Source organism: Lutra lutra, chromosome 7 (assembly GCF_902655055.1).
Source record: "Lutra lutra chromosome 7, mLutLut1.2, whole genome shotgun sequence".
Classification (NCBI taxonomy): domain Eukaryota; kingdom Metazoa; phylum Chordata; class Mammalia; order Carnivora; family Mustelidae; genus Lutra; species Lutra lutra.
In genome coordinates this window covers 128990635-129009841 of record NC_062284.1, presented here as the reverse complement: position 1 = coordinate 129009841, position 19207 = coordinate 128990635, and the positions used below count along the sequence as shown (strand labels likewise).

The window sequence follows — 19207 nt, the reverse complement described above, 5'->3', positions numbered from 1 at the left end:
GTAGAATAGAGACTGCTACAGAGCACTTCTCTCAGAGCTGTGATAGTTCCATGAGATGTTAAAGCAAGGAGGTGAGCATGGTGCGTGCCAAGGGGCCAACCCTCCACAATGGGTTCCTGCCATTATTACTAAACAGTGCTGCCCTATGGCGAGTGAAAAGCAGCCTTATATAAGGGAACAAACCACTGGGATCTCTGGGACAAGGAACTTGACCTGCAGCATTATACAACTCTTCTCAAATTCACCTCCCTTTATGAATACAGTTCGCCAAGTGGGGGTGACATAAAGAAATGTGTTTATGGGGTCTCCAGAGGGTAGTCCCTGCTCACAGAGGGCCCGGAGGAGGAGGTAGGAGGCCATAGCCAGGTGGCTGGATCCTCCGTGTCATTGGGACGAGCAGCTTCTCTTTCAGAGAGCACCTGAGGTCAAAAGCAACCATACCTTTTGGAATGCATTCTAGGATTCATGGAGAGTGGAGAGGCATTTTATGTATCAGAAGCTACTGCATGCCAGAGCTTCTCCTTTTCTTGTCCTCTTGATTTTCCCTCACCCACATGGTTCTCATATATTAACAGCCTTCCCATGCCTTCTGCAGCCATCAAGAAGAGGAATAAAGACAACTGAGAGAATCCCATCTTCTTGTGCTTGTCCCTCGTCACTGCCTTGGTTTGTCTTTTGCTTCTCCTCCCTTTTCCTTTCTCTTTTCTTTTTGAAAATACCTGTGTTGCTGCTCTGCATGAGGCCGGCATTTCTTTTTCCCACCTCCCTCCCCGTTTACTGCTTTTAATTGTTTTGGTGCTTTTGTTTTTTCCCTGGACCTGAGCACAGTGAGAAAGGTCAGCTGTCAGAGGAGGGCTGTACAGGGCTGATAAAGCCTTCAGGAGATTGCATTGGAGTCATTAAGCAGCATTCCCTCCCTGGAGTCAGTCTCTACTGCTTCAGGCGGGAGAGAAAAAGCAGCTCAAAAAGTAAAAAAGGCAACCTGTCTCAAGTGAGTGGCTTAGCCGTGTGAGCGCTGAGCAGTACACTACTTACCCAGAGCCCTTCTTCAGGGGCACGTGCTGTCCAGTGCCAGCTCCGGTGACCCTGGGACATGGATGTAAATGTGCATTTGGATGAGACACACACGTAGGCCTGGTAGAATGGACTCTCACTTGGGAATTAGGCATCCGGCATCCTGGAGGCCACACTTCTGAAGTTGTCCCTGTAGTTATTGGATTCCTGTGTCCCTCTCCATTGTTATTTTGCAACTAACTCAGAAAAACCTGGGTTCTGGTCTTGGCTCTGTTGATAACTCCTTTAGAAAAACTACGCTAGGCTTATAAAAAGAAGTAGAAAATAGGATTTTAAAAGTACTTTCCATCACTGGAATGGATTTTACCTTTCTCTACTTGTGAAGTAGGAGTGAGGAGCATATCTCTCCTTGGACACAGATGTGAAAACCAGTTAATTCTTTTTTTTCCCTCTAAGTGCCTTGATGTAAACCCAAAGTCAGAGTTCTTGGAACACATCCATATTGCCTGTCAGGAAATTCATGATGTAATTCTGCAGAGCTTTAAAAGAAGTGGTGGACGTCTTTGTGAGTGGAAAAAAAAAATCAGAGGATAATAATACTGTAGAGTTGCATGATTCTTAATGTGTTATCAGAGCCTGTTCACACTTCATAATGAGCTGGTTTAAGGATATGGTTTACCTTAGCGTGCTTTAGAAATGTAACGTGCTAAAATCTGATGGAACTCTCCTGTTTTCCCTATCAACCTACTACATGCTGAGTGTTCTCAATACATGTTTTCTAAGTGGAAGAATAGATGAATGAATGAGTGAGTGACATAAAGGCTTCAAACAACACTAGGTCAGTCCTCTGTGTTTCTTTGCTCCCACAGGTGCCAAGCACAGTAATGGTCATGTACAAGGAGGAGTTTGGGTAGATATTGCTGGCCATGGAGGGTGTTTCATCAGGGGATACTGGTAGTTCTACTGTCTTCCCAGCAAGGGAACCAAAGGATAATGACTAGAGTGTAGCCACCATGAGAGAGTCACCGAAGAGGGTTCCTGTCCAGACCAGCCAGCACAGAGACCCCTGGAATATCACACGGTGGTGGCTCAGCTCCTGATCCCAAGGCAGGGCCTTTTATACAAAACCTAACCCTTACTGCACTCGGAGGAGTGATGGGATAGAAGTTAGACCCAAGTCTAGCCTTGTTCTTAATTCCCTCATTGTCAATTACTGTTACTCTCATCGGGGAGTCTTGTACCCTGAATCTCCGCATCCCTCTTTGAAAACTGCAAGTAATGATACCTAAGTGGGTTGTCATGAAGATTATATAAAATATTACTTGCACAGTACAAAGCCAGGGCTAAAACCCCCCAAAAGCAGTAAGCTCCCAAAATGGTAGCTGACAGCATTACCATCACTGCATCTCAGGACTGTGGGCATTTTGCAGTAGTAAAACGGTGGTGATAATGCCTACTCCATAAGGTCGTCGTAGGATTGAAAACACAGCATATTTGTAAAGGGCCTCTCTCTGTGCTTGGCATATAGTGGAGGAACAGTAAGTACTAGCTTCTTTCCTTCTCCTTTCTTTTATGATGTCTTTTTGCTTTTCTGCTTTAGTTAAGAGCAACTGGGCATCGTTGCCTTTCTGTAGAGTGGTGCTCCAAAGGCCCCAGCTGGTGGGTAGTCTTAGGTGGTTGGGGTGTGGATAGTGGGGTAGCAGGAAGATAAGAAAGAATGAGTAGCACTTAGGGATGAAAGACAGACTTTTTCATGTCAAAGCTGTGTGCACCAGAGGCTGCAATTCTGAAGCTTTTATAAAGTTTTTGCCCATTCCTGAAAGGTATCCTAACAGTTTTCAAGGGAACACAACTCTCTGCATAAATCATTCCATAAGTCTAATTAGTTACTTCTAAAACAGAGGACACTTATGATCCCAAATTCAAACAATTGGCAGGCAAAAGCTGCTTATTCATAGTGGTATATAGTGATAGTTGATGATGAGCTAGATGGCTTTAAGGTAGCATGAAATCTCGAAGATTCTTCTGAATCCTCAAAGGGGGTTTACGTTATTCTTAGGCCCACTTTAAAGTTCATAAAAAGTAGCAAACCATAGCAATGAGTACACCATTTCTATTGTCACTATGATTATTTGTTCTTTAAAAACCAGAATGTCAAGTTTGAAATGGTTAGAAATTCACAACTAACAAAAGCATCCAATTAACTCAAGCACCTTTGTCAATGATTCTAGGAAATTGAAAGTTTTTATTTGATCTGCTTAATTTTTTTTAACCTATATGTGATCCATGTAGAGAAAACCGTTCTGGTTTTCCAAGGGTTGTTCCCATTTTAGCACAGGAAGTCCCATGTCCTGGGAAACCTCTCAGTCCCAGGCGAATTGGGATGGCTGTTTACTCTATTTGAAGTGCCTACTAAACCCCCTTTTGAGATAGTGCCATGTTTTGGTGAACACTCAACTGAGAACACACAAAGAAAAGATTCTTTTCAGTGGCTCTTCAAACTTTTGGATTTTGTTGACAGGTAAAATTTCTATAGAAAATGGAAGGAGCAAAATAGTGTTGACTACTTTTTATTTTGCCAATTACTGACGTTAACAAATTTCATCTGTCATGACCATCATTTTAGAAAAGACAGGAAATTCCAAAACAAAAAAAAGTAGAAAGAAGTAGAATGAAAGTTCCATGTTTTCAGTGCCTAGCACAGCATAAATTAGGTCCTACATAAATAATTGTTGCATGATTGAATAGTGTGTGAATTTAGTTTTTATTAAAAAAAAATGTGCTATAGTGTCTGTATTTTCCTGATCGTACCATGATTGGTGAAAACTTTACCTGAGACCAATGTTTGGTAACCAGTGTTTGGATTCAAGTCTATGGACTATAGGATTTTTTGATGGTTATTTTTCATTGTGAATTATGGTAATGCATTCTGTTATCTGTCTCAGTCATATATTTATTAGTTGGTATAGTTAATCTTCTCATGATATGGTGACTCCCCCCAAAAGATAAGCCAATTTCTGGCCCTTTAAATCAGAGAGTGAGGTTCAGTCAACTTATGCTTAGAGTTCAGTGCCGCCATATTGAAATTCATCTTTGTTGGTATTTACATGGGGATTTCACCACATCTGACAGAAATGAGCTACCAGTCTTCTTTGTATTTTTAAGTCTTAGACAGTGTTTTAGTGTACCCTAAGTCTCCTTCCTTTTTGTTTTGATTCATTCACTTACAAATTGTGGTCAGAAACCTTGACCAACTGGTGTTATGTACATATGTCCCAACTTCTGTGAGTCTGGGATCTTCTATGCATTATCTTCATACCACAGTTGGGATATCCAGATTAGTCATTATTTTAACATAACCTGTGGTTAGAAAAATGTCCCTGATATGTCTCAACCAGTATTGCTGGAGAAGGTTAGGATTTTGCTTTTATTGACCTCAGCTCCATAAATATCCATTGTGTAAATGGCTATACAGGCTATAAAAATAACCAACTTGAGTGTCTATTTCAGTCTTATAATCTGTTTTTTCTGTTCTTTTTGATCATAAGTCAACGAACTTTTTCTCTTCTGCAAGCCCTGAGCGTATTTCTGACTGTAGTCTCTGCTGTCCTAACCTGGAGTCCAGCTGTCTGGCCCTGGAGCTTGTTGGGAGAGAGGCAGCATCTGTACATGGTTCGTGAATCATTCTGACTCAGAAGGAGGGTTTCCATTTTAGATTCAGTGCGTCAAAAGTGTATTTCCTTATTTATGCTCTCACAATTCCGTGGTTTTTGTTTTAGCATTTATATATCTCCAGTGTTGCAAATGTATGGAAGAATTCCTGTAATGTTTCTTAGTGCTCTTATGATCTGTATTCATATCCCAAAATGTGTGGTTAGTACATCTCCATGTTTGCTGAAAACCTAGCTTTGTTGGGCAGATAGAGGTTCCTTTGGACACCGTAGGAGGGTGCTTTACAAAATTAGATAATGTACATGAAAATGGTTTGGAAAATGTGACATGCATGCTCTGCAAATGTGTGTGTGTTTAAAGAAATGAATAGCTCATCTCCCACAGGAGTACCATTGACAGAGGTCTTTGCAAAGATACCCCTCCCTCATCAGGGGGCAGCATGACCTGGGTGACAGCATATATGGTGTTTGGAAGTTGACCTTAGTTTGTGTTTTGGATCTGCTTCTTATTAGCTGTGATAGTGTACAGTAATTTCACCCCTTTGGAATCTCCATTTTATCATCTGTAACATGGAGCTGGTAAAATTTTATGTCACAGGGCTTTTGTGAGAGTTGAATGAGAAATATACTACGTTATCCCAGGGGAAAGGTCCTCTTTCAGGTGACGCATGAGCACAGATATGTTCTCTCTATTAATAATGCATTGGTTCTTACAGTAAGTGTTTTGAACTCTTGTATCTTAAATCATCAAACCAGGTCTTGGTTAATTTTTGTCAAATGGTATATAGGCAGTATTTGTTATATTGGGCCTCTCTTTCTGTAAGATCCTGGAACACAATATAGGTTTAATAAATGTTCATTACCTGCCCTTTTTATACTACGGCATAAAAAGGCTCTGCTGATAGTCTGAGAGGAAGAAATGATGATGGTGAAGTAAATACCTTATGATAGCTTTACGTGCACTGTTGGTACTAGAATTGAATTTGTAGTCACTAAAGATTTTCTCCTTTATTTAAGCTTCCTAAATCAGGTCACTTGATTTTTAAGTCTGCCTGCATTTTTACAGAACTCACCCTTCCCGCCACCCCCTTTCAACATACCCCATCTTCATCCATTCCCGGGTTCACATTCTTTCATTTTAATTACTTTAGACCCAGGGTATCGTCCCTCTCTTCCTGGGAGCCCTGGAACAGGGCAGTTTTAATTTTCATCAGTATCCGCTCCTATCTCCTCCATTGCCACAGTCCTTTTCTTGGGAGGAAAAGGAGATGCACACCTCACTATAAATAAAAAGACACAGCACCTTTTCTAGGATTTTGACTTCTGCATTGGCAAAGTTCCCCAATTTGTGTCTCTGAACAGGGTTTTAATCACCTGGGCTGTAGTGCTCAGCACTGAAAGCCTTAAGAAGTACTGCAGAAATGGTAGATTAGCCGCATTTAACAAAATAGAAAGTTTTCATTGTGTCATAAAAAGCCTTATTGATCTTGTCCGGGCTTTGACTCCCAAGGCCTTTTAACAAACCCTCTGTCTAGACTTGCAGGCTAGAGCCATGGTGCTAACAAAGGAGGAACCCAGCTGGGCTGCTGGCTGCAGGGGGAGGCCGAAGGCATGGGCACAGATTCAGGTTTCTCTGTGGGGATCTTCTTAAAGAACTAGGATGGTTGTATTCTGCCGTGGAGGCTTGCGTAGGTATACTGTGGCATACCCTGAACTCCCCGGGGTCGCATCTCTGCACTTGACGTTGAGTGATCCCTCAGTAACAAATCCAGGTCTTCTCTGTTCCTTGGCTCCCGTGAGCATTTCCTCCCTTTGTCCTTAGGAAGCCGACTGAACTCTGTCTTGTCAGTGCCCTGAGCCGTGGGTTTCCGGGAAAGGGGGAGGCAGCGAGGCGGCAGGAGGAACTGGTGACGTTTGAGTCACGGATCAGTTCAGCTGCATTTCAGTTCAATTCCACATGTCTTTATTTAATACATTTGGGGGTACGTGGGAAATTTCAAAAACATGAAAAATGGGTGCTCGCAAGAGATGATTGAAGAGTTGACATCAATGTGTGAAATAAACAAAGAATCATCCAAGATTTATTGAGCCATTAGGTATTTCATCAGAATCATCCGCAGGTAATAAAAAGCATGAATTCTTTCAAATGTATAGTCCCTGTAGTAGAGGATATTATAAACTTTGGTTTAGCTATTCTGCAGCTTGAACGCATTTTAACGTTTTGCCATTTTTGCTTTATACCCTTTTTTATAAAGGCTGAGTATTATTTCAGTACATCTTGGGTTCCATTTCTTCTCTCCTTCTCCAGAAGGAAACACTACCAGAAATTAATTATGGATTGCTTCTGTGTTTTTCTATTCTTGTTACATATGAACAGGGCTATAATAGATAATGGTTAGTGATCATTGTGTGTGTGTGTGTGTGTGTGTGTGTGTGTGTGTGTGTGTGAGTTAGTGGAGGTGAAATTTATTGGCCACCGCCAGTTTATGTTCAGTATTCTTTATGTATTCTGGGTTGAGTGAAGGAAACATTAGGTAAAAATCTTTAACACTTTATACTTCCCTGTTGATCACCCAGAGGAAGTTTGGCAGTCTCTAGATCACCTTTCCTGTTCTAGGAACAGGAACTATTTGAGCTCCTGAAATATCGGTAAGAAGTTTCACATGCTACCCAACTGTCTTGTTTTCTTTGGATGCTTGAAGTTGGTTGGTTTCATCAACACGGTGACTTAGATAACTGCTGAGGCCAGAGGTCAATTAGAGCATCTTCTTCTGATGCCAGCACGATGATTGGTTATGGCGGGTTCTTGTTTTCATCTTGGGTGAAAGTGATTTGGCAGAAATAAATATTTTGAAAGTCCATATGGGTTTTAAAACCCACGTTGATTGCTTCAAAATATATCTTTTTTTTTTTTTTTTTTAAGACAGAGTGAGCAGGAGGGGCGGGGTAGAGGAGAGGGAGAGAGAGAGAATCTTAAACAGACTCTCTGCTGAGTGTGGAGCCCATCACAGGGCTTGATCTCAAGACCCTGAGATCATGACCTGAGACAAAATCAAGAGTCAGACACTTAATTGACTGAGCCACCCAGGCGCTCGGCTTCTAAATATCTTAATATTTGAGTGAGTTTTTCCAAATTCTGTAAACCTTTCATGACTTTACTATATCTTTCTGAACACTATGTGTGGATACAGTGAGTGTCTAATTTGGGGAGCGGTTAGGATCAATATATGTGCCAGTGTAAGAAGAAAAGTCATTTCCGATGATCTGCTTCCTGCTCTAGAATCACAGTGGGTATTTCTCAATGTTAATTCTGTTTGTATCAGAACTACAGTCTTCCATCCCCTCTTCTCCAGCTTTTGTCCCTACTAATATTTTTAAGGATTTTATTTACTTGAGAGAGAGAGAGCACATAAGTGGGGGAGAGGCAGATGCAAACTCTCTGCTGAGCTCAGGGAGCCCAACACGGGGCTCAATCCCAGGACTCTGGGATCATGACTTGAGTCAACGGCAGGCGCTTAACTGAGTGTGCCACCCAGGCGTCCCTATCCCTACTAATTTTTTTTTCGTTCTCATCAAGTCCATGGACTATAGTCTCATGAAGAGGGATTTGGGGCTCTAGTCCACTTGGCCCTAGTTATTGTGTAACTTTGAAAAAGAAGCAGGTTGAAAAGAAAACATAAACATTCAGATTATTATTTTTGGACTGGTCCAAGGGGTATATGTTAATTTGTGAGTGGTGTATCTTCTGTAATTTTTTTATCCAAAACCTTCAAACCTCAATCTAACATTTATCTCCAGGGAAGCAACCAGGGTTAAATTCTTCTCCATTATAATCACCTGTATCCTCCATGCAACTTCAAGAAATGTATCGTAGTAAATGTATCTATGGCATAGAGCCGGCTTTAAAGTCATTGCTAGAATTGATGTTTGCTTGTCATTGACCTTGTGTGGTTCCAGATGTGTCAGTTATTTTCCCAGACTGAAAGCAGTCCAAGGGCTTGTTGTCTGGGGTGACAGCCATAACATTCTGAGTCCATTGAAGAGCAGACAGAAGAGTGAAATTGGTGGTCAGGTCAGGGATCCAGATATCAGTTTTCTTGCTGGTAGAGCTGTGTTAGAGAATGTGGCTTTGATCTGCAGCCAAATTGGGCTCCCTTATAATTTCCCCCCTGGGTTAAACTCAACTACTTAGGCCTAGGGAGAAGAGTTAGAAAAACCCAGGCCCTCTTCTGTAGGGACAGAGTCCACTCTGACAGGTCTGCTGCATGGGAGAACCTAGAGGAGAACTCAGTCCTTGGAGGAAGGGCAGATCTGCAGGAGAGAGAACGGACACGTAAGAATAGTGAGCACCTAATTAAGAAACATGGACTTGTGGGTGTCAGACCCTTACTGTGCCACCAAGCAGATGAACCACTTCTCTCATTGGAAGAATAAAGGAGAGAAGGTTCAAGTGTTACTGCAAAACCATTCTGTTCTGGAGAATGGGGAGGAAATATTCTTGTGGAGTGGTAGGGACAGGGTAATGGAGTTCCCTCTACAAAATAGAGTGTATTGTTTGTGTTCAGTCCATGTGTGATTAACTCAAAATTAAAATTAAAAGCCTGTGGTGGAAGAAACATAGTTTGACTCCTATAGATAAGGTGGTTAAGTGAAAATAAAATGTACAGCATTTACATCAATTATTATTTTTAATTGTGTTATGTTAGTCACCATATAGTACATCACTAGTTTTTGATGAGTGTTCCAAGATTGAGTGTTTATGTATAACACCCAGTGCTCCATGCAATCCGTGCCCTCCTTAATACCCACTACCAGACTCACCCATCCCCCTCATTCCCCTCACTTCTAAAACACTCAGTTTTGTTTTCTTAGAGTTCACAGTCTCTCATGGTTTGTCTCCCCCTCTGATTTCCCCCCCTTCGCTTTTCCTTTCCTTCTCCTAATGTCTTCCATGCTATTCCTTATGTTCCACAAGTAAGTGAAACCATATGATAATTGACTTCTCTGGTTGACTTATTTCACTCAGTATAATCTCCTCCAGTCCTGTCCATGTTGATGCAAAAATTGGGTGTTCATCCTTTCTGATGGCTGTGTAATATTCCGTTGTATATATGGACCACATCTTCTTTATCCATTCGTCTGTTGGAGGGCATCTTGGCTCTTTTTCCACAGGTTGGCTATTGTGGACATTGCTGTTATGAACATTGGGGTGCATATGGCCCTTCTTTTCACTACATCTGTATCTTTGGGGTAAATACCCAGTAGTGCAATTGCCAGGTCATAGGATAGCTCTGTTTTTAATTTTTTGAGGAATCTCCACACTATTTTCCAAAGTGGTTGCACCAACTTTTATTCTTGCCAATAGTGTAAGAAGATACACCAGTTATTTTCAGTGGATAGGCGGCCATTTGCAGCACAACTACCTCAGGCCAAGGTTTCTTGGCAATATCCATTCTACTTTGGAGATGTCTCCTGGATCCCTCTTTATTGTTCTAGCAATTTGTCCACCCCAGTCAATACAAGGTAGGCACAGTTGTACCACTCCCAAGCATCAGTTTTCCTCTCCTCTATAGACCCTCCATCCCCAGCACCTCAGGATAGGGTAGATCAGTCTCCAACCTCATCCCAAGCCTGCACTCATGTGCCTGTTACTCTGCCCATTACGCATTGAACTTCTTACTGTTCCATGAACATCCTGTGCTTTTCTAGTGACTATACCAGTGAATACAGTGTTTCTTCTAACTAGAGTTTCATCCCTCTTTTGTATGGTGAACTCTTACTCATACTTCAACCCACAGCTTAAGTTTGACCTCCTGTGTGGCATCTTCCCTAACATTCATGGTCATTTATCCCTTCCTCTGCATGCCGATATCACCAATGAAACAGTTACTATGCTGAATTGCAATTGCTTGTTTGTGTGTGCATTCTTACCGCTGCCGCCAACAGCCAACAAGTCTGTTCCTGGCATCTGGGCCGTGGACTTTATCTGATGGGTGTTTCATAGCAACTCTATGAAATATGTACTCTGGTGATTCCCATTTTGTAGAGCGGGAAACTGAGGGAGAGAGAATAAGGGTTAAGAGATGAGCTAAGATTTCACAGGGTTAGGTAAGTGCCAGAACAGGTCTATCCAAGTCAAAGTCTTCATCATTACCCTCCTTGAGTCCTTGAGTCTGAAGTCCCACTCTACCCTGGACAGTGGGAGGGTGCCCCATTTCACGTGAGTCTAGGCCAGGGCCTGTCACTTAGCGGGCATTCGAGTTGTTTGAGCTTTACCATTTCTCTTCTTTGGTACAGTATCAGCTAATTATTCCTATTCACAGGGTTGCTGTGTGGCTGGAGTGCTGTCAGCACTGGGCACATTACGTGGTGTGTAGCAGGCACCTGTAAATCCTCATTCCTTAAATGAACAGAAAATTTAACTTTTATTGTAATGCAGTCAAGAGAAATGCCGTCTTCAGGATGCCATTAGCTTTCTAGTGATTTCAGTGAAGCGTGATTTTCCAGGCCATTCTTCTGTGGACTGAGGCAGCTTCCCCCGCCAGGATGCTAGCTGTTTATTTTCCAAGTGACAACTTGATTTACTGTTTTCCTTCTCATCACTTTCAAGAAGCATCTGCAGGCTAGCGAGTGACCCAGGCAGTGTGGAAAAGTCCATTTATTTCTCTGTTGCATCTTTCCTGCACAGAGTCTGAGGATAAGGGTTGGAAATGGCTCCGGGAGGTCAGATTTCCTGTGTGTTTTCTTTTGTAGTGCGGAATTGCTCATAGCGACACAATTTGCTATCTGCTGGTACACTCTGCTTTTGAAATACCTGTGTGATGGGATGTGGCAGGTAAAGGATTCATCGTTTCCCCTTGGGGGATGGCTCTGCACTTTGATCTATCTGAATGCTTTGTTTGGCCCTAAAATACACTGTAAGGGAAAGGGAACAGCAAGAACCAGGAGGACACTTACTTGTACAGTTTTCTGTTTTTCTTATTCTGCATGTCCCTCCTCCAGTTCTAGCAGGAAGTCCCATTAGATGACGTGTAATAGGATTCGCTGTAGTAAAACAATTTCTGTTTTCCCCTGTTTTTGCTAATATGATGATCTCACAGACCAACCGCTAACTTGGAGGTCTGCCCACAGATCCCTTAGAGGTGGGAGTTCTTGTTCTGGATGCTGGATTCTTGGCAGGTTGCATGGAAAGGGAACAGAATTGTGCAAGAACAAACTCACTTTTGCCTTATACCGTGTTCCTTCGCCAGCAAACTACCCAGTGGCTGTGTCAGCTCCAGGCACCTTTCCGAATTGAGTGCATATGCAGTGTCCTGAATTCTGGAATTGGGGACTTCACTATGAGTTCATTTCTGCTTTATGTACCCCTGCGCAGGGCTGCTTTTGTCATCATCAAGACTCTTTCTTTTTGGGACGCCTGGGTGGCTCAGTTGGTTAAGCAGCTGCCTTCGGCTCAGGTCATGATCCCGGCGTCCTGGGATCGAGTCCCGCATCGGGCTCCTTACTCATTGGGGAGCCTGCTTCTCCCTCTGCCTCTGCCTGCCATTCTGTCTGCCTGTGCTTGCTCTCTCTCCCTCTCTCTCTCTCTGACAAATAAATAAATAAAATCTTTAAAAAAAAAAAAAAAAGACTCTTTCTTTTTTTTGCCTGGAAGCAGTGTCCGGAAGAGGTGGACGATATGTCAGTTTATAGTTGGAGAACCTGAAGCTTGTCACAGCGGCTGTCCCAACTGAGGACGGACTGCTGTGTGTGTGCAGCTGGGGAAAGGCATCAGCAGACTGGCCCCAGGACCACAGGCCATGCCTTTTTCTGGCAGGGAGGACAGCAGCAGCCCTTGTCTGCTGGGGCCCCCTGAGCTCCAGGGTGGACCCGGCCAGGGTAACCGACAAGGGTCATCTTAGCCTGGGCGCCACACTGCTGCATGGAGGCCAGCTGAAGGACAGAGGATTCAGAGCTGAGCACGGTTTTGCTTGTATCTCCGAGGTGCAGCCTCAGGCAGCTGGTTTCCGTACTCCCTTTCTGGAGCATAGCGAGTGTTCTGTTCAGGGCCAGTTGATACAGCCCCTCCAGAGGGGTTGGCATTTTCATCGGCTCTTCTAAGTGATGTCTAATAATTCCATTCCCAAGGTCCTCTGATGGAGGTGAAGAGTGCGATCTTCCCAGTTTGGCTTTCTCCAGTCTGCTGCAAGAGAATTCTGGGCTGAAGCCAGCCCCCCTCTGCATTCCTCTGCTTGGGCTCCTGCTGCCTGAGAGGACTCTTTCTGTCATGGCTAGTGGTTTCTCCTTTTGACCCATTGAACTTCTTGCACTTGTAGGAACAGATGGGGGTGGGGGGCTAGGTACCTGCTCGAGAGTTTGAGTTCCTGGCCAGGTGGTAGTATGACATCGTAGCAAATGCAATGCAACGGGAATCAGGGGACTAAGGTTTTGGAACTGGTCTGAATGCTTTTCAGGGTCTCGGATAACCCACTTAAACTATGTGCCTCCAGTTCCTCCCCTCGGCATAATCCCAGCAAAGTGGCCTTACGGAGCATTGAGAGACACAAATAACAACTAAGAAAACATTTGGAAATATATGGCATTTAAGAAACTGCACTGTATTTGCAAATGGACATAGAATCCTCCTTTACCCACACCTGACATGTTCTCCCTTGAGTCCTTTCATGTCTAACATTCTATCATTGTCCCTCAGCCTTTACCTCTGGTCCTTGGTTTTCCATGGCTGCATTTGGATCATAAGTATGCAGACTCTGGCTTCCTCCTGTGGTCTGTGGTTTGCCAGGACCTCGGTCTCTCGGTTTCCTGTGTTGTCTCTCCTAAGAACCATTTGCTTCCATTATTGTCCAGCAAAAGGCAAACCTTCCTTGGGAAGGGTATCAACATCCAGGTTGAACCAGTCTGGGCACCCCCAGGAAAGTAGTTCAAATGTGTTCTCAACCTTTTCTTTTTTAATCTTATTTATTCATTGTGAGCAAGTGAGGGAGAGAGCAGGAGCAGGGGGAAGGGCAGAGGGAGAGGGACAAGCAGACTCAGAGCTGAGTATGGAGCCTGATGTAGGGCTCTATCTCATGCCCCAGAGATCATAACCTGAGCCAAAATCAAGAGTCAGATGCTTAACTGGCTGAGCCACTCAGGTGCTGTGTTCTCATCTTTTAATGGGGCTCTCTGCCTTTAGTTCGCTCTTCTTTTCAGTTCACTCTCAACCCAACATTAGTTGAGTTGCAAAATTTTTTTTAGAAGATTATGTGATTTTTTAAAGATACAAATCAGACCCCATCCATCCTTTCAGTGAAATTGTACAGTGGCTCCTCATAACCTTCAGAATAATAATTTCTTGATCTCAAAGCCTGAGACATCACGCTCTCAGAAACCACAGACCCAATTAAACAGTGATATGCATTTCTCCACACTTCTTAGATTGCATGGTAAAAACATATTACACTGAATATTTTAATCTGCTTTGCAATTTCTCAGAGAAATGGAGATATTATTATATAAATCACTAGCTGGATTTTTTGGGGGGGGAGAGAGTGGAAAATAGAGTTGAATAAATGCTTGTGAATGCTATTTATATATAGCACTTGGATTAACAAGCCCTTTGAAAGATCAGTACTTTACATATCTTATACAAACTGGTTTAAAATCTTGGGTTATACGTTTCTAGATTGCATCTCGTGTTTAATCAGTTGGACACTTACAAATAATGGGGAAATGATTTGTTGTCATATGGTTGGCGCTTTGCTTTCTGTGCAGCAAGAATAACATTTTTATTTTAACACTTACGCAATTGACTGTAAACTTTGAGGTGATATAATTTAAGGGGATCTAAACAGTCCATCAGCCATGCCCGTGCGTGCCCTCTTACCAAGCTGGGGATTTCTGCTAAGCTGTTGTGTACTCTGTTACATAATCCCCTGTGTCCATTGTCTCTACCAGTTTAGCCTGAATACATACAAGGTGACTGCGTTGTCTCTTCGACCTCTTTCCCAGTGTAAACACTAAATAAAGGAAACAAATTTGGGGCAATATTACATTTTTCTAATGGACAGTTTGGAGAATTGAATGAGCTTAGAAATGTGTGTGTCGCTGTTTAGTTTTGTGCCTTTCAGTTATGTTTATTGTCAATTGAGTATGGTTTTCAAGGTGACAAGACAGTGCTTACACTTTGGCTCCTGGAAGGAAATTAAGACAGGCTGGGATCTTAGGAGAAATCAGTTGTGAGAATATGCAAAGGAATGCTTTCTTCAAGGTTCTCACTCCTTCTTCTTCCATGTCCCTCATTTGCTCTTTTGAAGACCGGGTCATGCACTGTCACTGCATCTCCTCTCCACACAGTCAGGAGGAAGGTGTCCCGTGCATTAAAAATGTTACAATTTGGCTTATCTAGACTATGACTCAGAGAGTAGCTTTCAGGTGTCTCTTACATGTTGACATGTGGAGGAGATAAGACCATCTGGGGTGATGCTGCTCTTGGTAGCCAGCCTAGGGAAGAGGCAAACCAGGAAAATTCATCATTGAATGAAGAGATAGGGAAGGTTTTGTATGGTTACAGCATTTTCCTTAGATTACTTGCAAAGGGACATGCTCAGCTACATAAAATCTTTGTTGGTAAATTTGCATGGGGATTAGCATAAATATGCATCTGATTTACATAGATGATTTCTCACGTTGGTTTTATTTCTTGTTTATTTATTGATATTCTCTTCTCTACAATGATGTCATTTTTCTTGTGTGGCCTCCATATAAAACAAATTCTATTGCTTTAAACATACCCAGCATCCAGGGAGGAAAGGGGAACATTATTTTGGTGAGTAAGTGATATATGTAGGGTGGGGAGGGGGGAGATAAATTTCTGGCTCAGTTTATCCAGGGTTGGGGATGGTTTGTAAGTTAATGCATAGCTCTGTGGAATCATTTGTGCCCTATAGTAAAGTAGGAACATTGGTACATCCAAAGTGATGGGTGAAAGAATACTGAGAGGGAAGTCCAGATAGGCAGTGGAAGTCCAGAGTAACACCAGCTGTGTGATCTTGGGCAACATTTATTTTTAGTTGTCAGTTTCATCCTTGTTAAGGGGGGGGCATTAAATCAGATAGGCTCTAAAATCCCTTATAAACTCCAAAGCTTATTATTTTTGTATACTCCTTGATTTAATTACATGACAAATATTAGGCACCATATAGCACATCAAATGGGATCTTGGAGCCTTACTGTTCTGTGTGCAACCTTTCCCCTTTGAAGGGTACTCCATGATTAATTCAAGCATCTCTTTAGAGGCACTCATTTCCTTGTTCATTTTTCTCAGTTCATTGGGCACATAAGGTCTAACTTAAATGTTTACAGAAGACACCTGTTACTATAGCGCGTTACTGTAGGCACTGAGGACAGGCATGGTAGTTGGCTCTGTGCACATTTTCATCCATAGGAGAAGAGTTTAAAGGTGATAACTCCATTGGATTTGCCGTCTTTTACTCTATGTCAAGCTCACCTCCTGGTCTACTGAACAGAGGCTCATCCAGTTGCATTTTCACAAAGCCATTTCTTCAGAAATGAGAAATCATGACAACAGACAGGGCACTAGGGGATTGGATAGATCTGTTTCAAACATTGAGATGGTATCAAATTGCTGCTCCATGATTTTGTTTTTTTGGCTATTTTGGTAAAAAGCATCAGAAATAGGTTATGGGCCAAGTAGTACTTGCTATGTGCATATATACACACACACACACACACACACACACACATACATACACACACACGACACAGTGGTCATTTATATGTGGACAGGACCCTTTTGCTTATACCAGTGTGTGTATTTATGTGTGTATGTGTGTGTATGCACAGGCATGCACACAAACAGAAATATGTAGGGAGACACCTGTCATTGAGACCCTCTGGAATACACAGGATAAGCCTGATCTTTACATCTCTGGAATATGAAGTTGAGGTTCATGTTTTAAGGCTATCATGATGCTATAATTGGTTTAATATAGTCTGTAGTGGGTGGTCATCTCTCCCAAATGATGAGTGATTCCTCTCCTGTTCTTACTTAATCATGAGAATATGTTTATTTTACTTAAGTGACTTACCTAGGGCTGTGATGGTTGATAGGATCTAAGTTGAGGTGGAATTGACTTTGGTTACTAAGGCTGAAGTGTAGTTCTAGAAGAGAAAATAGAACTTGCTCAACCTTATTTTGTAGCCCCCACTCAGTAATGGGAAGCTGCCTACCCAGCCTTGTTCTGTTGCCCACTTCCTTTCATGATGAGGTGATTCACTAGCTTTTGGCCAACCCTGATATGCATGTAGTAGGCCATTCTCAGTCAGGCTGCCTGTCAGAGGGACAAATGAAAGTCCATATGCCGAGTTTTGAAATTATAAATTATGTCAACAAATAATTACACAAAACACGTCATTCCTTTGATGAATATACCTTGGACACTACCTAGTAAGCCAGTACACACTTAGAATTTTTGGATTCCTCAGTGTTCTGCACTGGAGAACGCTAGCACAAGGAGAACCAGGCCCTCTGGCTGTCAGCCTGTGGCCTGACCCCTTTCTCTTTCCACCTCTCCCTCCATTCTGTATCCACAAGGAGTTTGGTATAAATGCACGTGGATGCCCACGTGGTCAGCTCTGTCTAACTCCCTGCAAATGGTTCCACCACTGCTAGTGCTCAGACCTCGAGGTATGCACACCAATGGCTTGCTATCCTGTTGGAAAATGAGTCTGGGCAGAGCCTTGCAGAAGCCCTGCAAACAGGCCTGGGGTTCCTTGGGTAGAATATATACTCTGGTGGAAATCTTTCTTGACCCTAGGTGTTCTTTAGGATGCCGACCAGGGACATCTAAATTAGGAGACCTCAGAGCAGAGGTCCCTTTGAATTGAAAGGGAGCGATTGCTGTCTTGTCAAAGTGTATCACCAAATTCCGTTCTCTCCCCTTTCCCTCATCATTCCACTGGGCTCAGGACCAAAGTTAGCTGGGTTGTGGATGGATGGAAATTAGAGCCAGATCTTTCAGGGTAATTGATTTTTAGTTATTGGTCAATAAAAGGGTATGTAGAGCTGAAGAACCCTTTGTCAGAACAGTTAATTATCCATTCTACACCAGCTCTCGACAGCATTTAAAAGCCATCATTGAAGCAAAAGCAACGTCAACTTCACTCTACCATTTTGCATAAAATTTCTTTGGGTTTTTCTTGGGGAAAACGGGAAGGAAATGCAGCAAGCTCTTCTACACCGTTGCGTTGGTCTTTCACCCTTGTGAGAGTAGATGGCTTCTTGGCAGTTGCTGTCCCTCCTGGTTTACCTGGTGCTTAGACACACAGGTCTGGTAGAAGAGTTGGAGTGTGGACAGCCACTCCCTGGCAGGGAGGCACTGACCAGGGGGACCGTGTTCTCCTTGGTATTTGCACGCACATGACTCGTGCCAGTCAAGTGGTGACTGCTTTCCTCTTTCCTTTTCACGCAGCCCGGGAGGAGAACGTGGCCACTTTCCGAGGCTCCGAGTACCTGTGCTACGACCTGTCTCAGAACCCGATCCAGAGCAGCAGTGATGAAATCACCCTCTCCTTTAAGACCTGGCAACGGAATGGGCTCATCCTGCACACGGGCAAGTCGGCCGACTATGTCAACCTGGCTCTGAAGGATGGCGCGGTCTCCTTGGTCATTAACCTGGGGTCCGGGGCCTTTGAGGCCATCGTGGAGCCAGTGAATGGAAAATTCAACGACAACGCCTGGCATGATGTCAAAGTCACGCGTAACCTCCGGCAGGTAATGGCTGTGGGGAGAGTGTGCCCGGAGGCTGCTCTAGGGCAGCTGGGGCGGAGGTTTGTGAAGCAGGTGCTGGGCGAGCTGGAGAGATAGAGCTCTGGATTTATCGAAGCCTAACATTCTCCCCGGTCTTTGCAGTTTCACAAGGAAAAATTATAAAAATATGTTTCTTCTTCTCCTTCAGTTCTCCACTTATGCTTGATTTTTTCTTTTCAGAAAAAAATTCAGTTGGTAGATAATAAAAGTTATAAATACTTTCCTTTTATTCTGCTTTCCTTCTTACCATTTTCTTAATTACGTTTGAATCTTGTATTATTGTCAGATTCAATTAGGGATGTTGTTTTATTTCTGTAGTTTGCTAGATTTTCCTCATTTTTTGAATATATGTTTTTCTTTTTCATTAAGTTAGCCATTGCCATGATGTCATGATTTTAATTCCTTCCAGGAAAGAGTCTTCCTTTTTCTTGTCCTTTAATTTACCACCCCTCCCCTGATTTCATTTTTTTTTCCTGTTGTTATGATAACCTGTAGAATTAGCTGGAATCTTTCTGAATTCCTCTGTTTCTCTGTTCCTTGGTGCGGTGGTCCTACTTTATTGCTCCGGTCTCGATCTCTAAGGCTCTTCAGTTGACTGAGAGGCCTGGAAAGTGGAAGGACCCAAATAAAAAAGTCAACTTTGGAGCAGCCTTTCCTGGTTCTGTTCGGACATGAGAACTCTCATCGCTTGCCGATTCTAAGCAGGCAACTA

General features: G+C 42.9%; 1 protein-coding gene across 28 annotated transcripts in view; it reads left to right on the top strand.

The window, feature by feature from the left end:
- NRXN3 (neurexin 3) overlaps positions 1–19207 on the top strand; it is a 1668422-nt gene that overhangs the window by 524328 nt on the left and 1124887 nt on the right. For all 28 annotated transcript variants that reach the window (XM_047738119.1, XM_047738148.1, XM_047738133.1 and 25 more), the window contains one exon: positions 18158–18459. In XM_047738119.1, the coding sequence (XP_047594075.1) occupies positions 18158–18459 (302 nt within the window). The remainder of the gene's footprint in view (positions 1–18157; positions 18460–19207) is intronic.